Genomic DNA, 21,159 nt, shown 5'->3' with positions numbered 1-21,159 from the left:
AATGGAATCTTTCTCTGATTTGAAAGATGCCTTAGAGCTCTTGGCTTTGTAAAGCACTCTAGAGCGTGACCTTTGGGAACCAAGCTCATACACCTAAGTCACCAGATGAGCACAAGGACTCTTTGTAGCTGCATGGTTTCTATCTTCATGAAGTTGAGAAAAGGCAGAGGAGAGGGGAGGGGTCCAAGAGGTTCTCTTAAGAAAACTCTCTATTTGCTTTTGTGTTTTTCAAGCTGACAGGTGTTTATTTTTTCTCCTGTCTACCCAGGAAACCAAGTGCTGCCTCCTGGAGCTTCTCTTGGAAGTGGGCTCACACCAGAGGCAGCAAAGGACCTTGGCCTTCCTCCCGGAATTGCAGTGGCAGCCTCACTAATTGATGCTCATGCAGGAGGACTAGGTAACCTCTTTCCCCGTGTCACCACTAGCACTGTGTTCAGTCACTGTCTAGGATCGAACACACTGCTTTTCTATTTTTAAAGCAAAGATTGAGAGCTAGTGATTCTAGTTAGAGAAGAAAGCCTTTTTATACTTAAGCATATGTATAGAATTATAGAACTTTTCATCAACTGTAGAATTCATTTATAATTTTATCAGTTTACCCATACAAACTAATAGAAAAATGATATAAATAAATACCTGGATGGCTCTTTGGTTTACTGAAAACTTGATAAAGATATGTTAACTTCCAACTAGCATGTATGACAATGGTGTACTTACCTGTACTACTTTTTCTACACATACTCCAAAGCCCTTGCAAGTCTAATTTTATTTTCATAATATATTTGGCTTATATCCCATGTCCAGTTACTTGGGTATATTCCTGATTTAATCTTTTAAGTAAATCTACAACCTGGCATGCTTGTATTCATTTATTCATTCATCAAAGAACCATTGAACACTTGGTGTGTCCCAAGCATGGTGCTAGGAAACAATGAATTAAAAAAAAACAAACACAAGGTTTCATCCCCCAGTGGGAGGCAGACCGTGAGGCAAAGTTTACTGTAAAGTGTGATGACTCTATCCTCTTCTTCATTCTCATTGCAGTTTTATTTTTTTGGGGGTGGATTTTTCATATTCTCAATATTTCTTACTTCAACTATAGACAAACTTTTTTTTTTCCCTAGCCTTTCTTTCTAAGTGTTTCTTTTTAAATTATGGTTCAAACTTCTTGAGATCAATTTAGGAGATCATGACCATTATATTTTCAGAACAAAATGGACTGACCAGAAGAGCACTTTTTTGTAGAACATACATTTCCACTGCAATTGTATGTGTCTGCATGTGTATACTGCTCCATAATGAAAGTGAATTTCTTACTATGGATTACCATCAAAAAACTTTGAAAAATATTTTAGTCCATACTTCATATTACAGTCAAAAGTTATCTATCAAATGCTTACATCAAACTGCACTCACAGACCTCTGTCTTTGCATTTTTATTTCCGTGTCTTTGCACATGTGTTTCTCTGCGCGGGGATGACTCATCCTGCACTTTGCCACTAGCTAACTTCTACTCTAAGTTGAAGACGATCTTGGACGCTGTATCCTCTGTGTGGCCTTCCATGGACAACTCTTCCATTTATATCTAAATTCTCTAAGCTGTCTTTCTTTCATCGCTTTTACCTACCCCTATGGAAGAAGTGATTGTGTTGTAATTGCCGTTTTATCTGCTTGTCTTTCCCACTAGACTGTAAACTCCTTGAAGGCATGGGCATTGTATTATTCATCCTGTATAACCCATGCTCAGCCCTGTTTCTGGTTCTCACAGGCGCTTGATAAATTTATTAAATGAATATAGTCCCATTAAGTCAAGAATAAGATAAAACGGTCCTAAACTGTAGAGTGAAAGTTAATGTTTCCTTACACAGCAGATTATTAAGCAATGTCTAGGAGAAAGCAATGGCACCCCACTCCAGTACTCTTGCCTGAAAAATCCCATAGACAGAAGAGCCTGGTAGGCTGTAGTCCATGGGGTTGTGAAGAGTTGGATACCACTGAGCGACTTCACTTTCACTTTTCACTTTCATGCATTGGAGAAGGAAATGGCAACCCACTCCAGTGTCTTGCCTGGAGAATCCCAGGGATGGGAGAGCCTGGTGGACTGCCATCTGTGGGGTTGCACAGAGTCGGACACGACTGAAGCGACTTAGCAGCAGCAGCAGCAGCAGCAGCAGTCTTCCACATGGCCTCTGGAGTTTCAGAGCAGAAGAGGTATCTACAAACATGCCTGTTTTATTTATCTTTATGTGTTCAGAATTTAACACAGTTCCTGAGAAATAGTAACAAGCCAATAAAGCATGTGCATTGGACAATATTGATTATTGATTATAGGCAAGGGTGTTTCCTTCCCTTTTTAATGTGGGCAGTGTGCACTTTTGATTGGAATGTCATGATTTTGGTTTCTAAGAACGGGCACAAAGAGAACTTGTGGTCTAGACAGACATAGAGTGTTCCTATATCCTGGTAATCCCTACCTCTCATGTCCTGTTTGAGGCAAGGGAAGCCTCCTCCATCAAGCTTTTTCAGTTATCCTGGGGCAACAGTCTCAGTCATCCACCTGCACCCCAGGAGACAAGGACTTGACTTGGACCACCACGTGCTGAAAGAAAAAGGGCTACACTTGGGAACATTCGAACTCTGGTTCCCTTGTAAGTTTGCCAGACCTCCCTAAGGAACAAACCCAAACCTGCCTTCTCACTTCTGCCCAGGGCTCACTGTATCCTTTAGGAGAGGAGGCTGTGTCCTGTGTGGTACCTGGTACTTGAATACACTCAAAGAGTCTAAGTTGACCTGCACTGAGAGGATTCTGGGCCGTGAAATGAGCACCCACATGTTTTCCTAAACCAAAGATGGTCAGTGGCAGAAATTTTACCCTTAGAAGCTTTCATTTCGGTTGCTCAGTCATGTCTGAGTCTTTGCAACCCCATGGACTGCAGAATACCAGGCCTCCCTGTCCATCACCAACTCCCAGAGCTTACTCAAATTCATGTCCATCAAGTTGGTGGTGCCACCCAACCATCTCATCCTCTGTTATCCCCTTGCCCTCCTGCCTTCAATCTTTCCCAGCATCAGGGTATTTTCAAATGAGTCAGTTCTTTGCATCAGGTGGCCAAAATATTGGAGTTTCAGCTTCAACATGGTCCTTCCGATGAATATTCAGTCAGAACGGATTTCCTTTAAGATTGACTGGTTGGATCTCCTTGCAGTCCAAGGGACTCTCAAGAGTCTTCTCCAACACCACAGTTCAAAAGCATCAATTCTTCAGTGCTCAGCTTTCTTTATAGTCCAACTCTCACATCTCACATCCATACTACTGGAAAAACCATAGCTGTGACTAGACAGATCTTTGTTGGCAAAGTAATGTCTCTGCTTTTTAATGTGCTGTCTAGGTTAGTCATAGCTTTTTGTCCAGAAAGCAAGCATCTTTAAATTTCATGGCTGCAGTCACCATTTACAGTGATTTTTGGAGCCCAAAAAAATAAAATCTGTCACTATTTCCATTGTTTTCCCATCTATTTGCCATGAAGTGATGGGACCAGATGCCATGATCTTATTTTTCTGAATGTTGAGCTTTAAACCAACTTTTTCACTCTCCTCTTTCTCTTTCATCAAGAGGTTCTTTAGTTCTTCTTCACTTTCTACTATAAGGGTGGTGTCATCTGCATATCTGAGGTTGTTGATATTTCTCCTGGCAATCTTGTTTCCAGCTTGTGCTTAATCCAGCCCAGCATTTTGCATGATGTACTCTGCATATAAGTTAAACAAGCAGGGTGACAGTATACAGCCTTGATGTACTCCTTTCCCAATTTGAAACCAGTCTGTTGTTCCATGTCCAGTTCTAACTGTTGCTTCCTGACCTGCATACAGATTTCTCAAGAGGCAGGTCAGGTGGTCTGGTATTCCCATCTCTTTCAGAATTTTCCACAGTTTGTTGTGATCCACACAGTCAAAGGCTTTGGCATAGTCAGTAAAGCAGAAGTATACGTTTTTCTGGAACTCTCTTGCTTTTTCAATGATCCAGTGGATGTTGGCAATTTGATCTCTGGTTCCTCTGCCTTTTCTAAAACCAGCTTGAACATCTGGAAGTTCATGGTTCATGTACTGTTGAAGCCTGGCCTGGAGAATTTTGAGCATTACTTTACTAGCATGTGAAATGAGTGCAATTGTGTGGTAGTTTGAGCATTCTTTGGCATTGCCTTTCTTTGGGATTGGAATGAAAACTGACCTTTTCCAGTGCTGTGGCCACTGCTGAGTTTTCCAAATCTGCTGTCATATTGAGTGCAGCACTTTCACAGCATCATCTTGTAGGATTTGAAATAGCTCAACTGGAATTCCATCACCTCCACTAGCTTTGTTCATAGTGATGCTTCCTAAGGCCGACTTAACTTCACGTTCCAGGATGTCTGGCTGTAGGTGAGGGATCACACTATCGTGGTTCTCAGGGTCATGAAGATCTTTTTTGTATAGTTCTTCTGTGTATTCTTGCCACTTCTTCTTAATATCTTCTGCTTCTCTTAGGTCCATACCATTTCTGTCCTTTATCGAGCCCATCTTTGCATAAAATGTTCCCTTGGTATCTCTAATTTTCTTGAAGAGATCTCTAGTCTTTCCCATTCTATTTCTATTTCTTTGTATTGATCACTGAGGAAGGCATTCTTATCTCTGCTTGCTATTCTTTTTTTTTTTTTTTTTCTATATTTATTTATGGAGCTCTCTTTATTTATTTGTATCTGTAGATACACATAATTTTCTATCTTACAACACTGATAATATGAACTTTACAATGCAAAAAAATCTAATACAATCTTGGATGCCATTCACTCCTACGGTTAACTCAAAATATTTCTTTTCATAAACTTTTTAAGTTCAAATATAACATATTTTCATAAAGCATAAAAATCATGAATGTACAAAGAACTTTTATTTTTTTTTTTATTTATTTTTTTTTTTTTTAATTTTATTTTTAAAAAAAAATCACATGCTCCCCATCCTGAACCCTCCTCCTCCCAACCTCCCCATACCATCCCCTGGGCCTTCCCAGCGCACCAGCCCCAAGCATCCAGCATCGTGCACTGAACCTGGACTGGCATCTCGTTTCATACATGACATTTCACATGTTTCAATGACATTCTCCCAAATCTTCCCACCCTCTCCCACAGAGTCCATAAGACTGTTCTATACATCAGTGTCTCTTTTTGCTGTCTCTAGCATACAGGGTTATCGTTACCATCTTTCTAAATTCCATATACATGCTTAGTATACTGTATTTATGTTTTTCCTTCTGGCTTACTTCACTCTGTATAATAGTCTCCAGTTTCATCCACCTCATTAGAACTGATTCAAATGTATTCTTTTTAATGGCTGAGTAATACTCCATTGTGTATATGTACCACAGCTTTTTATCCATTCATCTGCTGATGGACATCTAGGTTGCTTCCATGTCCTGGCTATTATAAACAGTGCTGCGATGAACATTGGGGTTTACGTGTCTCTTTCCCTTCTGGTTTCCTCAGTGTGTATGCCCAGCAGTGGGATTGCTGGATCATAAGGCAGTTCTATTTCCAGTTTTTAAGGAATCTCCACACTGTTCTCCATAGTGGCTGTACTAATTTGCATTCCCACCAACAGTGTAAGAGGGTTCCCTTTTCTCCACACCCTCTCCAGCATTTATTATTTGTAGACTTTTGGATCGCAGCCATTCTGACTGGTGTGAAATGGTACCTCATAGTGGTTTTGATTTGCATTTCTCTGATAAAGAGTGATGTTGAACATCTTTTCAAGTGTTTGTTAGCCATCTGTATGTCTTCTTTGGAGAAATGTCTATTTAGATCTTTGGCCCATTTTTTGATTGGGTCATTTATTTTTCTGGAGTTGAGCTGTAGGAGTTGCTTGTATATTTTTGAGATTAGTTGTTTGTCGGTTGCTTCATTTGCTATTATTTTCTCCCATTCTGAAGGCTGTCTTTTCACCTTGCTAATAGTTTCCTTTGATGTGCAGAAGCTTTTAAGTTTAATTAGGTCCCATTTGTTTATTTTGCTTTTATTTCAATATTCTGGGAGGTGGGTCATAGAGGATCCTGCTGTGATGTATGTCAGAGAGTGTTTTGCTTATGTTCTCCTCTAGGAGTTTTATAGTTTCTGGTCTTATGTTGAGATCTTTAATCCATTTTGAGTTTATTTTTGTATATGGTGTTAGAAAGTGTTCTAGTTTCATTCTTTTACAAGTGGTTGACCAGATTTCCCAGCACCACTTGTTAAAGAGATTGTCTTTAATCCACTGTATATTCTTGCCTCCTTTGTCAAAGATAAGGTGTCCATATGTGTGTGGATTTATCTCTGGGCTTTCTATTTTGTTCCATTGATCTATATTTCTGTCTTTGTGCCAGTACCATACTGTCTTGATGACTGTGGCTTTGTAGTAGAGCCTGAAGTCAGGTAGGTTGATTCCTCCAGTTCCATTTTTCTTTCTCAAGATCGCTTTGGCTATTCGAGGTTTTTTGTATTTCCATACAAATTGTGAAATTATTTGTTCTAGCTCTGTGAAGAATACTGTTGGTAGCTTGATAGGGATTGCATTGAATCTATAAATTGCTTTGGGTAGTATACTCATTTTCACTATATTGATTCTTCCAATCCATGAACATGGTATATTTCTCCATCTATTAGTGTCCTCTTTGATTTCTTTCACCAGTGTTTTATAGTTTTCTATATATAGGTCTTTAGTTTCTTTAGGTAGATATATTCCTAAGTATTTTATTCTCTTACGTTTGCAATGGTGAATGGAATTGCTTCCTTAATTTCTCTTTCTGTTTTCTCATTATTAGTGTATAGGAATGCAAGGGATTTCTGTGTGTTGATTTTATATCCTGCAACTTTACTATAATCATTGATTAGTTCTAGTAATTTTCTGGTGGAGTCTTTAGGGTTTTCTATGTAGAGGATCATGTCATCTGCAAATAGTGAGAGTTTTACTTCTTCTTTTCCAATTTGGATTCCTTTTATTTCTTTTTCTGCTCTGATTGCTGTAGCCAAAACTTCCAAAACTATGTTGAATAGTAATGGTGAAAGTGGGCACCTTGTTTTGTTCCTGACTTTAGAGGAAATGCTTTCAATTTTTCACCATTGAGGATAATGTTTGCTGTGGGTTTGTCATATATAGCTTTTATTATGTTGAGGTATGTTCCTTCTATTCCTGCTTTCTGGAGAGTTTTTATCATAAATGGGTGTTGAATTTTGTCAAAGGCTTTCTCTGCATCTATTGAGATAACCATATGGTTTTTGTTTTTGAATTTGTTAATGTGGTGTATTACATTGATTGATTTGCAGATATTGAAGAATCCTTGCATCCCTGGGATAAAGCCCACTTGGTCATGGTGTATGATCTTTTTAATGTGTTGTTGGATTCTGATTGCTAGAATTTTGTTTAGGATTTTTGCATCTATGTTCATCAGTGATATTGGTCTATAGTTTTTTTTTTTTGTGGCATCTTTGTCAGGTTTTGGTATTAGGGTGATGGTGGCCTCATAGAATGAGTTTGGAAGTTTACCTTCCTCTGCAATTTTCTGGAAGAGTTTGAGCAGGATAGGTGTTAGCTCTTCTCTAAATTTTTGGTAGAATTCAGCTGTGAAGCCATCTGGACCTGGGCTTTTGTTTGCTGGAAGATTTTTGATTACAGTTTCAATTTCCATGCTTGTGATGGGTCTGTTAAGGTTTTCTATTTCTTCCTGGTCGAGTTTTGGAAAGTTGTATTTTTCTAAGAATTTGTCCATTTCTTCCTCGTTGTCCATTTTATTGGCATATAACTGTTGATAATAGTCTCTTATGATCCTTTGTATTTCTATATTGTCTGTTGTGATCTCTCCACTGTCATTTCTAATTTTATTGATTTGATTTTTCTCCCTTTGTTTCTTGATGAGTCTGGCTAATGGTTTGTCAATTTTATTTATCCTTTCAAAGAACCAGCTTTTGGCTTTGTTGATTTTTGCTATGGTCTCTTTTGTTTCTTTTGCATTTATTTCTGCTCTAATTTTTAAGATTTCTTTCCTTCTACTAACCTGGGGTTCTTCATTTCTTCCTTTTCTAGTTGTTTGAGGTGTAGAGTTAGGTTATTTATTTGACTTTTTCTTGTTTCTTGAGGTGTGCCTGTATTGCTATGAACTTTCCCCTTAGGACTGCTTTTACTGTGTCCCACAGGTTTTGGGTTGTTGTGTTTTCATTTTCATTCGTTTCTATGCAAATTTTGATTTCTTTTTTGATTTCTTCTGTGATTTGTTGGTTATTCAGCAGCGTGTTGTTCAGCCTCCATATGTTGGAATTTTTAATAGTTTTTCTCCTGTAATTGAGATCTAATCTTACTGCATTGTGGTCAGAAAAGATGCTTGGAATGATTTCTATTTTTTTGAATTTACCAAGGCTAGCTTTATGGCCCAGGATGTGATCTATCCTGGAGAAGGTTCCATGTGCGCTTGAGAAAAAGGTGAAATTCATTGTTTTGGGATGAAATGTCCTATAGATATCAATTAGGTCTAACTGGTCTATTGTATCGTTTAAAGTTTGTGTTTCCTTATTAATTTTCTGTTTAGTTGATCTATCCATAGGTGTGAGTGGGGTATTAAAGTCTCCCACTATTATTGTGTTATTGTTAATTTCTCCTTTCATACTTGTTAGCATTGCTATTGTCTGCTTGCTATTCTTTGGAACTCTGCATTCAAATGTGTCATACTTGTCTGCTTGCTATTCTTTGGAACTCTGCATTCAAATGTGTCTAAACTTTGGCTTTACCTTCTGTTCTTTTCTCAGCTATTTATTTAGAAACTTTGGCCCAGATGTTTTTGTTGCTTTTAAAACATAAATGCACTTACGTTAATGTTTCCCCCTTTCTTTTCCAAAAGTAAGTTTTTTAAGCAGAAAGAGAGGACAGGACCTTGGATTCTTAAAGGGTTAAATGTAGAAGCCAGAAGTGGCTAAGGAGGGCCTAGGAAGGTAATCTATTTAGCAGTTTTGACCAAGTTTTATCCTTCTTCTACCTCCATCTCTCGTCTTCATCTCATAGCCAGTTTAGAGTTAGAATGTCTCGGAAAGAAAGGAGGCCTGGGAGCAAATATTCTGCCTTGTTTCCCAGCCTGCCTATGCTCCTTTCAGGATGGGAGGAGAAGAGAGGCTCAAATGTCTTAAAAAGTCATTCACCCATCCAAGCATGTAGTTACTAAGGATATATATTGAAAGCTTGCAAACCTGGTGCTTACTGGAGAAGGAAGTGGTGATGCACTCCTGTATTCGTGCCTAAAGAATTCCACGGATAGAGGAGCCTGTTGGGCTGCAATCCATGGGGTCCCAAAGAGTTGGACACAACTGAGTGCTGGTCCAGGTGCTGGAGATTATAGCAGTGAACCAGGCAGCCAATGTCCCAAAGCTTTCAGTTGTTCTCACCTGGCCTGCATGTTTGTGACTTAACGGTATTGGTGTGAGACAGCCATCCCCTGAGATGTATTGTGATACTGTAATCAGGGCTCTGAACATGGAGTTTGAAGATCTGGATTTAAATGTTTATATTCTCTCTACCTGTGTACCTTGGGTCAAATATCATACCTCTTCATACTTCTGAATTTCCCTTCAGGCAGTAGGAGATAGCAATACTCTCCTCATAGATATGTGAGGATGTACATAAGTAGAGCATCTGGCTTAGCATCTGGCACATCGCAGGCATGCAGTCATGAGCTATCTTCCTTTGATTTTTCTCACTCTGGAATCACAGTGCCTGACACAAAGTAGGAGCCTTATTAAGGGAAGTTCTCTTAGTTAATATCCAGGAGAATTATCTTCCCTTTGCATAGGCAGTCGGAGAAGAACCCCACCCAGGCTTCTGGATGTCATCTGATTCCTTGAATCTCTACCCTATATTTCCTTCCCCAAAACTCTTTCATGGAATGCAGGGTTTCCTACTTTAAGATTCTGTTTAGGTTGAGGTCAGAAACAACCTCAAGATCTGATTAGATGAACTCCATGCTGAGAGATTGCCAAGAGTCAGGTTAAGGATCTGGCTTTGGAATTGGATGTCATCCAGGCTTCACACAAGCCCCAAACAATTACGGTTCCTTCAAGTGCTGACCTGGTGTGACCTGCTGCAGATCCCACATTCTGACTGGCAGAAGGAGTCAACATTCTGCTTTGGAGAAAGCCTCCTGGACTCTCAGTCTCCGGGGAAGCCTGGGAACAGGAGGATAAAGATCAAAGAAGCAAGTGCCACTCAACTCCTGCTTTTTCCAGTTCTGGAAAAAGAGGAGGAAGGACTTGATGGGAATAAAAATCAAAGATAAAGGGACATTTCGTACTTAAGGTGCTGGTTAGTAAGTACTCCAGCAGACAGCCAGAAGATAGGACTAATTTTGTTTGCTCTTTGTGGGGGTGGTTCTGGCCAAGGCTCCTACTGCTGATATTTTTCTAGCTTACAAAAATAGTATTAACTTGGTTCCAGGTCTGTGCTTGGCTCTGGCAGCCCAGCTGTCCTGAAAGGCAATAACAACCTGATTCCTGTCTCTGTCCCTCTCCCCTCCAGTTTTTCTTCTCTACCAGTCCAACTTCTGATTGTCCTTCACATCTTGAGATCAGGCCATTTCCTCAGGGGGCCTTCCCTGACTCCCCTAAGCTGACTTAAGGGGTCTTTTCTCTCCGCCCCATGATGTGTGAGACTCGCCTCCATTACTGTACACATCACCCAGGTTTGTTTGTGACATCTCATTTACCTCATTTCCAAGTTTGTGGACTCTTTGAGAGTAAGCCCTGTGCCGTTTCATTCTTATATTCCAGCAACCAGCCCAGTGCTTTGCAAGTAGAGGATGGTTAACACCGTGCATATTCGGTGATGAATGAGTGAGTGAATGGCATCCCCTCCATGAGGGATGGATACTCAGCTGAGAAATAGGGTAACCTCCCATTACAGAGGTCCTACTGTCCCTGCACAGTAGGCGTACCTGGCTCAAGTCTGCACGAGGCAAAAGGGTCGTGTTGAGCACTCCCTGATCCAGTCTGGGATGTCTGGAAACTCGTGTCTTTTGTGCTCCCTCACATTAGCAGGTGTTGGCCGGGAGCAAACGTAGTGCCTTGGTTTGGCATCACTCTGATTCCAGACACTGGTTTCTTTGCCAGATGTTGATTTGGTTTAAATTGCTCATCTAGGCCAGATGTTGAATTGACTTAAATCACTTGAGTTGCAGAATCAAACCAAAATGCGAATTTTTCATTTCTCCCTCTCCTCCCGTCCCTTCCCCTCTGCTCTCCACTTCCTTCCTTCCTGTCTTTTTGCAGAAGAATTGGTTTAGCCCATCTTGCAAAAAGAACTTCTGGTTCAGTGCCCTCTTAGAGAAAAAACGTGGTTTATTCCAATGAGCAATAAAACTCGCCAACTTTACATCTCACCATTGTCAGTACTCTAGAAGCCATACTGATTCTCAGAGCAGCTTTATACACACTATTATTTTGTTTCCTTTATTAAATAAAACAATGAAGCCCACAAAGACTACCTCACATACCTAAAGTCACGTGGTTAACAAGTGGTAAATTCATGATTTAAACCCACGCTATTTGATTCCACACTTCTGATCACTGTGCCTTATGGAATGCATATTTGTTACAGTATGGTCCAGCCTAGGCTTGCATTTGCCCTCAGTTATACTCCACTATCAGAGAAGGCGATGGCACCCCACTGCAGTACTCTTGCCTGGAAAATCCCAGGACAGAGGAACCTGGTAGGCTGCAGTCCAGGGGGTCGCAAAGAGTCAGACACGACTGAGCGACTTCACTTTCACGCATTGGAGAAGGTCTTGCCTGGAGAATCCCAGGGACGGGGGAGCCTGGTGGGCTGCCAACTATGACACAACTGAAGAGACTTAGCAGCAACAGCAACAGCATACTCCAATATAAAACAAAAAGTTAAAAAATAGCACATGAGAAAGTAGCAAGTATCAAAAAAAGAAATTATTTTGATAAATATTTGTTGATGACTCACTCTACTAGTTGATGGGGGTTTAAGGTACATATGAAAGAGAATTAAACTTCTGGGTACTTGTATCTATTAGTAGTGAAAATAAACATTAAATACACAACACAATTATACATTCCAAGTATATAAGGCTTTGGGAAGATATGGAATGGGCCCAAAACTGAGACTTGAAAAATTGTGAAAGGATTCCTAGAGCAAGTGATGTCTGTAATGTAGTTGCAACATTCCCCGCCCTACAATTTCTTCTTGTGCTTCCCAGGTGGAGCTAGTGGTAAAGAACCTGCCTGTCAATGCAGGAGACATAATAAGAGATGCGTGTTCAATCCCTGGGTCAGGAACATCTCCTGGAGAAGGAAATGCCAACCCACTCCAGTATTGCTTGAAGAATCCCATGGACAGAGGAGCCAAGCAGGCTATAGTCCTTAGGTCTCTGAAGTGACTTAGGACACAATTGCTTCTTGATAAAATGGAATTTATTTAGTTGTTTAAACTTTCAAACTTCAATGAGGCTTTGTTCCTAAAAACAACGACAATATCACTAGTAAAACAAGAACCACTACTCTTATCGGCACCCCACTGTTACTGTAACTGTTTCTTACTTGCCTTCCAAGTGCCAAGTACGGTGGCTAACACGTCACATACTTTATCTGTTGCTTCTCATGATGATCCTACAAGGCAGAAGTTATTTCCCATTCTATACATGAGGAAGCTGAAGGCAGAAAGAATAATATTTCCACCATCCCATAGCTAGTATCATGGCAAGATGTGGACCTGAGACTGACTTCAAAGCTCATGATCTTTTTCTTTATCTCAGTGGTTCTCAACCAGGGGTGATTTTAACTCCTCAGCCCCACTCCCCTGGGACATTTGGCCATATCTGGAGACATATTTTTGATTGTCATTTGGAAAAGAGGAACTGGTATGGCATGGTAGAGGCCAAGAATGCTGCTAAATGCCCTAGAGCACTCAGGACAGCCCCACAACGGAGTTATCCAGCCTCAAATGTCAGCAGTGCTGGGGATGAGGAGTCCTACTCTTAATTGAAACCCTCCCAATGATTTTATTTCCCTTCATCAATTCAGGTGGTTTTTTGTTTGTTTATTTGTTTTTCTGTAGAAACCAGGAAGCAACCCCAATTAACTGTCTTAATGATATGTTAGTACTTCATCAAAATGTTCTTTCTGAAATTAACTTGTCAGTGAAACTAGTTGTGAGATACGAAACTGAAGACTTCTGAATGAGGAGTATAAGATGATTCCTGCCCCTTCTGTCTTTCCCAAGTCTAACGCTAGACCACTTGTCCTCCTTTCAACACATCAGATACACTTGCCCTCTGGCCTTTGCTTGGGCTGTTTGCTCTGTTTGGGGTGCTCCCCTCCCCCCCACTTCCACAGTCCTACTCATACATGACAAATCGGGCTAAATGTCATTTCCACAGTGGAGATGTCTCCAAACTTAACCTCATTCTTAGAAACCAAGAATCACTCCCTCCTCGTATCTCTGCCGCACTTTCTCCTTTTCCACTTTTCACACCATATCGTGTTTTTTCCTACCCATCATTCAGCATAGAACCACAGAGTCAGTCCTCTGGGTATCGGTGAGTTAATTAAGATAGTAAAAGTGAGAGGATTTTGAAAGATCCAAAACAAGAATTGGTAAATCCAGGTACGGGAGCATTTTAAAAAATGTAGATACTTACGGCCTGCCCACCAAGTATCCTGAGTCTGAGTGTATGAGGTGGGTCCAGAAAACTGCTTATGGGATGGAAGGTGTCACCTGGTGCCCAGGGGAGAAGGCCTGCAGGACAGGTTGGCACCGAGTACACAGGTGAGAAGCAGAGGGATGTGTAGCTTTCAGGTGGACAGATCCGACCAAAGCAGAATGGTGCTAAGAAGGAGCCAGGCCTAGACTCGGATCAGGAGCTGGAGGCAGGAAGGAGTGTATCCAGCAAGAAAGCAAAGGTGGATCCAAAGAGGCAGACTTTCTGTGAGGAATGGAGGGGATTAGAAGAGCAGATAAAGACTTGCTGGCTAATCTAGAAGGAGAAAAGCAGTGTTAGTACCCAAACAGATAGAGTGAGGGTGACTCTGGGAGTTACTGGATGTGAATCAGAAGGGGGAGGAGGAGTTTGTTTGTGTGATTTTTAAGACTATTGTTTTAGGATGAGGTTTGGTTTAATGAGAACCACTGCTGCCTGATATCAGAGCAGCTGCGCGAGACTTGTTGAGGGGCAGAGACGGGAAAAGGGGGTGGGCAAGATAGCTTTGGGTTTCCTGCCCCCAGGCCCAAGGGCTTTCCTGGAACACTGTGCTTCTCTGGATTGTAAGGGATGGGCCATAGCTGAGAGAACAGTCTTTTCTGTGGCCAGAAATCTGGGAGGAATGAGGGCCCATGGGGCTGCAGCTAGCTCCCGTGCCCTACCCTTCTTCACTGCACAACCCAGGATATACAGCCATGAGCCTGCCCTGAAAAGGTTGTTTCTTTAGTTTCTTTATTTGGTACACATGCTGCTCTTTGGATAATGAGTGATCATGGGCTTCAGAACTAAAAGTTTGCTCAAAGACTTTCTATATCAAATTCTTCAATATGAAAATGAGAAAACCAAAGCCCAGAAAAACAGTGAGTCATCAGGGTTGCCCCTCACATTACCATCAGAGTTGGAGTTAGAAACCGAGCCTCCTAATTCATTGGTCAGGGGCCCTGCCCCCATTCTACCACACTATCTCCAAATTAGGAAGAGGAAATGGTTTTGGGTATCTGGGACACTTATCAGTTGTAGAAAATAGGAGGTGAGAAGCAGGTATACTCACACAGGTGCTTAAATGAATATATATATGTGCAACTGTATGCCCTGCATGTACGCGTGTATGTTCCAGTAAATCCCTGCATGTGCACATACACTGTTACTTCATTCTACACATCATGTCCCACTTAAAGACTGTAATTAGGATCCTAGGTGGCCATCAAATAGGTAAACTAGTTGTTCTAAGCTACACATGAGCAAGTCTCTTCCATTTTGTTATCACAGTCTCCCTTAAAAGCTGGTACTAATAAAAGCACCTGGCATTCAAGGTCCTTCTGGGAAGTTCAAAGCAGTTATTTTTTGTTTCATTCTGTGCCCAACTTTGTGCTGGGCACTTAAATAGTCAGTGTCATCAACTCACAGCTATGCTGAGACATAACATTGTTTTCTGTATTTGACATACAAGGATATCAAGATTTAAAAACTTGTTCAGCATGGCATTTTGATAAATGATAAAGTTGGACCCTAGGTCCAAGTCTTTCTAACTCCAGAGTCTATACGCTTTCTCTTGCTTGCCCTGCAAGAATATTTTTGTCTGTCTAGATTATATCTATGACTTTACTTACATTAGCCTGCAGTTACACAAACATATGTCTATATGTAAAGCAGAAGATAGAGCTTCTATAATATTTAACATTCTTCCAGGTAGGTGTGTTTCTAAATCCATTTTATGGATGAGAGAGTTGAGGCACAGAGTGGAGAAGGGACTTAATAAAATATAATTAAGCCAGCACAGATTTCTGGGGATCTCCCAGTTGTGGGGAATTAAGACCAGGCTTAATGATCAGGCTGGCTCTTTTTTGACTGAATGCTGGAGAGATCAGTAATACTAAAGTTGATAAGATTTCATTGATTATTTTTTTGATTAATACTGAAATGGATATTGACACTAAACTTAACTTGTGTAGTGACTTGCTGTTCTAACCACCATCATGGTATTTTTACCTCCATGAATGGTTGAACAAATAGACTCCAGCAGGTAAAGGAATTTTCTTAGGGATACAGGGTGAAGGATTGTATTCAAGACTATGATACTGATCTCTCTCTCCCCTTGACTTTTTGTCTACTTTGGTGAAGATTTTTCATCAAACAATGGAGCAAGTGCTTCCTCCTAAATAGAGCAGAATGTTTTAACTCAGTGTGAGTTCCTGGGCCCGGAGGCCCTGATTTCAAGTAAACCTGTGACCAACTCATCAGCTTCAGAAACTTATCTGGTATCCAGAGGGAATTTTTAACCAGGAGGCTCTACTTATTCTCTTCTGTATTAATACGTGACTGAAAACATGAGCTGTTGTTTTCGGTTGCTGAACTTGGGAACAAAAACAAAGACACAGAATAACCCGGTCCTAGGTTCTGACACCTCCACCACCTGTTAGGAGGACTTCCCACTCCAAGTTCAAAAGGTAGAAGGCTGCTGGAAAAGTGTTTGTTTGGGGGCCTGAGTTCTAAGATTGCACTTGCGTCACTGACTGTGTGAGTAGGCTTACCCTACGGGCCCACTGTTTTTCATGGCACAGAAACTCAACACATGATGCTTCACATCCATATAATATCCCCAAGTGCTAATGTTTACTTTGGGGCTCTCACATCCGCAGCTGTTGGTGGGAAAATGAACATCTCCAGTTATTGCTCAGTGGCGGCAGCCTCACATCTGAACTGCTGGCTGCTTCCTTATCATCTCTCCACGGGCCTGCTGAATTTCCTTGTTTTCAATTTTCTCTTAACTAAGCATTCATATGAGTCATAATAAAAGGCGAAGAGGAAAGAAAAAAATTTTTCCTACACTGGGAATCTTGAGGATCACCTCCTGGCACCCTGCAACCACTATAGATGTCTAGAGAAACTAAGGAATAAAATTTTTTGCAATATCAAAAAATTGCATTAGTCTCTAGTAAAATCTTTTAGTAGCGTCTCCCCCACCTACCTTGATAACTCTAATTTTACCATGTTCTGTGCTATGATTCTGATGTAAGAATTTGATTTCTGAAGACAATGAAAATGGAAACTCTTGAGGTAACACAAGGCAGCAAGTAAGAACACATAACTGATTCAAATGAATCAGAAATGGTATGGACCTAACAGAAGCAGAAGATATTAAGAAGAGGTGGCAAGAAGACACAGAAGAACTGTACAAAACAGATCTTCACAACCCAGATAATCACAATGGTGTGATCACTCACCTGGAGCCAGACATCCTGGAATACGAAGTCAAGTGGGCCTTAGGAAGCATCACTATCAACAAAGCTAGTGGAGGTGATGGAATTCCAGTTGAGCTATTTCAAATCCTAAAAGATGATGCTGTGAAAGTGCTGCACTCAATATGACAGCAAATTTGGAAAACTCAGCAGTGGCCACAGGACTGGAAAAGGTCAGTTTTCATTCCAATCCCAAAGAAAGGCCTTGCCAAAGAATACTCAAACTACCGCACAATTGCACTCATCTCACATGCTAGTAGAGAAATGCTCAAAATTCTCCAAGCCAGGCTCCAGCAATACATGAACCGTGAACTTCCAGATGTTTAAGCTGGTTTTAGAAAAAGCAGAGGAACCAGAGATCAAATTGCCAACATCCGTTGGATTATCAAAAAACCAAGAGAGTTCCAGAAACACATCTGTTTCTGCTTTATTGACTATGCCAAAGCCTTTGACTGTATGGACCACAGTAAACTGTGGAAAATTCTTCAAGATATGGGAATACCAGACAACCTTCCCTGCCTCCTGAGAAATCTGTATGCAGGTCAGGAAGCAACAGTTAGAACTGGACATGGAACAACAGAGTCAATTTGGAACCAATTGGTTCCAAATCAGGAAAGGAGTACGTTAAGGCTGTATATTGTCACCCTGCTTATTTAATTTATATGCAGAGTACATCATGAGAAACACTGGGCTGTATGAAGCACCAAGCTGGAATCATGATTGCTGGAAGAAATATCAATAACCTCAGATATGCAGATGACATCACGCTTAGGGCAGAAAGTGAAAGAGAATTAAAGAGCCTCTTGAAAGTGAAGAGGAGAGTGAAAAAGTTGGCTTAAAGCTCAACATTCAGAAAACTAAGATCATGGCATCTGGTCCCATCACTTCATGGCAGATAGAGGTGGAAACAGTGGAAACAATGACAAACTTTATTTTTGGGGGCTCCAAAATCACTGCAGATGGTGACTGCAGCCATGAAATTAAAAGATGCTTACTCCTTTGAAGAAAAGTTATGACCAACCTAGACAGCATATTAAAAAACAGAGACATTACTTTGCCAACAAAGGTCAGTCTAGTCACAGCTATGGTTTTTCCAGTGGTCATGTAGGGATGTGAGAGTTAGACTGTAAAGAAAGCTGAGTGCCAAAGAATTGATGCTTTTGAAGTGTGGTGTTGGAGAAGACTCTTGAGAGTCCCTTGGACTGCAAGAAGATCCAACCAGTCCATCTTGAAGGAAATCAGTCCTGAATATTCATTGAAAGGACTGATGTTGAAGCTGAAACTCAATACTATGGCCATCTTATGCAAAGAACTGACTCATTTGAAAAGACCCTGATGATAGGAAAGATTGAAAATGGGAGGAGAAAGGAGGAAAAAGGATGACAGAGGATGAATTGGTTGGATGGGATCACCGACTCAATGGACATGAACTTGAGTAAACTCCAGGAGTTGGTGATGGACAGGGAGGGCTGCCGTGCTGCAGTCCATGGGGTTGCAAAGAGTCAGACATGATGAACGACTGAACTGAAAGGATTCAAATCCTGATTCTACTTGCTGTCTATGTGACTTTGGGAAGTCGCTTGACACTCCATCCTTCAGTTTTTCCTCCTGTAAAATGGGAATAAAAATCACACCCACCTCGTAGAGTTGTTTGAAGAATAAATGAGGTAGTATTTGTAAAGCACTTAGAACAGTGTCTGTATATTTATGTGTGAGCAGTGGGATCTCAACAGATTTACATTATGAATGATAGAAGTGGGCAAGAGAAATTCAAATTTCCTTTCCTTTATTTAATAAATATGTGATATCTTCCTTTTATGTGCCATGTGTTATTATAGGAGTGTTAGATATGGTATTGAAAAGAAACAAGTTCCTACTCTGTAGAGCTTCTATTTGCTGATGGTGTTGTATCTTGCTGGAAGTGTTCATAAGCTCACATATGTGTATATATTTTATATGCACTGAATGCATGCATGCACATGCACACACATGCACGTGGATGGACATGTTCATGCATGTGCTTACATGAGTCCATATGTTTTCATTTGTTATACACTTCCATCTGCATATATGTATACATGCTGTGTTTCTCCAAATGCATGTACAAATGTACCTATATCTGCATGCTCTTAAATATGTATGTTTGGCTGAATGTTTGTATGTATGTTTGTATGTACATATGTGTGTGCCAATATACCCACACGCATACACTGGAGTGTAGTGTATGTGTGGGTTTGTGTGTATATGCATATATGCATTCATGTGTCTTTATCAGGTACTGCTAAGTGTTACGAAGATCAGATCTGTGTAAAGCAATGCAGAGTGCCAGCAGTTGCTGCCAGTACAGAGAGTTCTGGAAAGTTTAATCCAGAGTGGTGACATTTGAGGAAACATACCTTAGCAGAGTAAGGGAACATTTTGTGGTTTAAGAAGCAAGTAGCAATTAATTCAGTCAGCAAATATGTTTTAGGCCCATACTTGGCCCTGAGATGCCATACAGGAAACTGGGGCTACCAGGGTGAAGATGACCCAGGCCTTTCTTTAGAGGAGCTTAGCAGCTGGTAGACAAGGCAGACCTGTCATCAGGAAAATCTCACTGGAAGCTGCATCCTGCTTTTCCCAGATGAAAGGGAAGTGTCACAAGAGTGCAGGGAATAGATCAACCACCTCTGCCAGGACAAGAGAGAGAAGCATCACTTAGGAGGTGGAAATGGGATAAGCATTTCAAGAGGCCAGGACAGAATGTGAAAAATGTCCGAGTGTGATAAGGCCTGACTCCATCAAGGATCCTTTCAGTATGGCAAGCCTGCAGTCCATCTCTGAGGGGAACAGTGAGAGATGGCCCAGAAAGCAGAAGCCATGTACCATAGTATGGGTTCTGAGCTCCCAGCTTTGCCATTGGTTTTTAACAAGTTACATAGCTGCTCTACGCCTCAGAGTTCTTTTCTCTAAATGGAGATGATCCTCTGGAATTGTGTAGACACCTTCTCCTAACACATGGTGAGCCCTTAAGTGTTAGCTCTTCCAGGTCAGAAGCTCAAATGTAAAAAGCCTTGAATTCCAAGTCTAGGAGACTGGATGTGAAAATTAAGTTGGATCAACCATATCTATTCAAGTAGCTTCCTCAGCACTGATTGTCATGTGACAACCATGTCAAGTGTTCTACAGGACGCATTTGCCTTGAGAGTACGTCTACAGTTTGTAATACCAACGGATGATAGTCCAAAAGAAATAGAGCAGTAAAAAAAATAATAATGATATATCAATTTAACCTTAAAGCAAAAATTTACTTCAAGGGAATGAAGCAGATATTTGTTCTCCCAGGCCCTGGGAATTCAGAAATAACCTGCTTTTTTCTGCCAGGGCTTTGCACTCTTCCTTTACAGCATCACTTCCCAACCTGCAGAAGTGTAGCTGGAAGGCGAAATACATTTCCCCATCTCTGACTTCCATATCTCAGCATCACGGTTTCTCATCCATCAGGTCTGAGGGTGGCAGTGATCCTTTTCACTGTCTCGTACCCACCCTGATCTTGGCCACTGTCTTTATGTGAGAAGTTTTATCTCTGGTCCTGTCATCTCTCTCTTCAAATCCAAACAGTAATGTACAAAGTCTGCCCGTGCTCACTGTAGTCTGAGATGCTGAATGTTCTTCCAGAATCCTTAAGGATTTCTATGCCCATACTTCTCAATATTCCATCTTCATTTTTTTGGTGGTAATACAAATGTTCCCACATAGCTGCCCTCCGTTCCCATTTTGTTTAGAAATTATTATTTACTGGAGACTGAAAATGGAAAATGCACAGAGGAGCAATATGAAAAAATAAGTCATTTACATTATTTCCAATTCTCTGTAGTAAATTGAAATCATCATCCAGATAATCCAAAAAAAACACAAATATTTTACTTTGAACATAGAATGACGTAAGTTTTCGTTTGTTTGTACATCTGATTCCTGATCTTATTTACTTATTACAGTGGTTTGAATATGCAGAGTCAATCAAGGATTAATTAAAATGCAGAGTACTGGGTTCCCACAACCACCACTACCATAAATACTGAATAGTAGCTTTGACTGTGGCCTAAACATCTGCCTTGAATCCAGTCCCCACATGATACTAATGGACTTCACCACCAGCACTTTAAAAGATGTGCGAGGGATGGT

General features: G+C 40.7%; 1 protein-coding gene across 7 annotated transcripts in view; it reads left to right on the top strand.

Annotated features, from left to right (window-relative positions):
- FGGY (FGGY carbohydrate kinase domain containing) overlaps positions 1–21,159 on the top strand; it is a 516,697-nt gene that overhangs the window by 253,444 nt on the left and 242,094 nt on the right. For 6 of the 7 annotated variants that reach the window (XM_070367945.1, XM_070367942.1, XM_070367943.1 and 3 more), the window contains one exon: positions 269–397. The exons of the other annotated variant lie outside the window; for it this stretch is intronic. In XM_070367945.1, coding sequence (XP_070224046.1) covers positions 269–397 — 129 coding nt within the window. The remainder of the gene's footprint in view (positions 1–268; positions 398–21,159) is intronic. 7 annotated transcript variants of the gene reach the window in all.

Source organism: Bos mutus, chromosome 3, assembly GCF_027580195.1.
Source record: "Bos mutus isolate GX-2022 chromosome 3, NWIPB_WYAK_1.1, whole genome shotgun sequence".
Lineage (NCBI taxonomy): Eukaryota > Metazoa > Chordata > Mammalia > Artiodactyla > Bovidae > Bos > Bos mutus.
The sequence above is the reverse complement of the archived record's forward strand: the minus strand, read 5'-3'. Positions and strand labels throughout refer to the sequence as shown.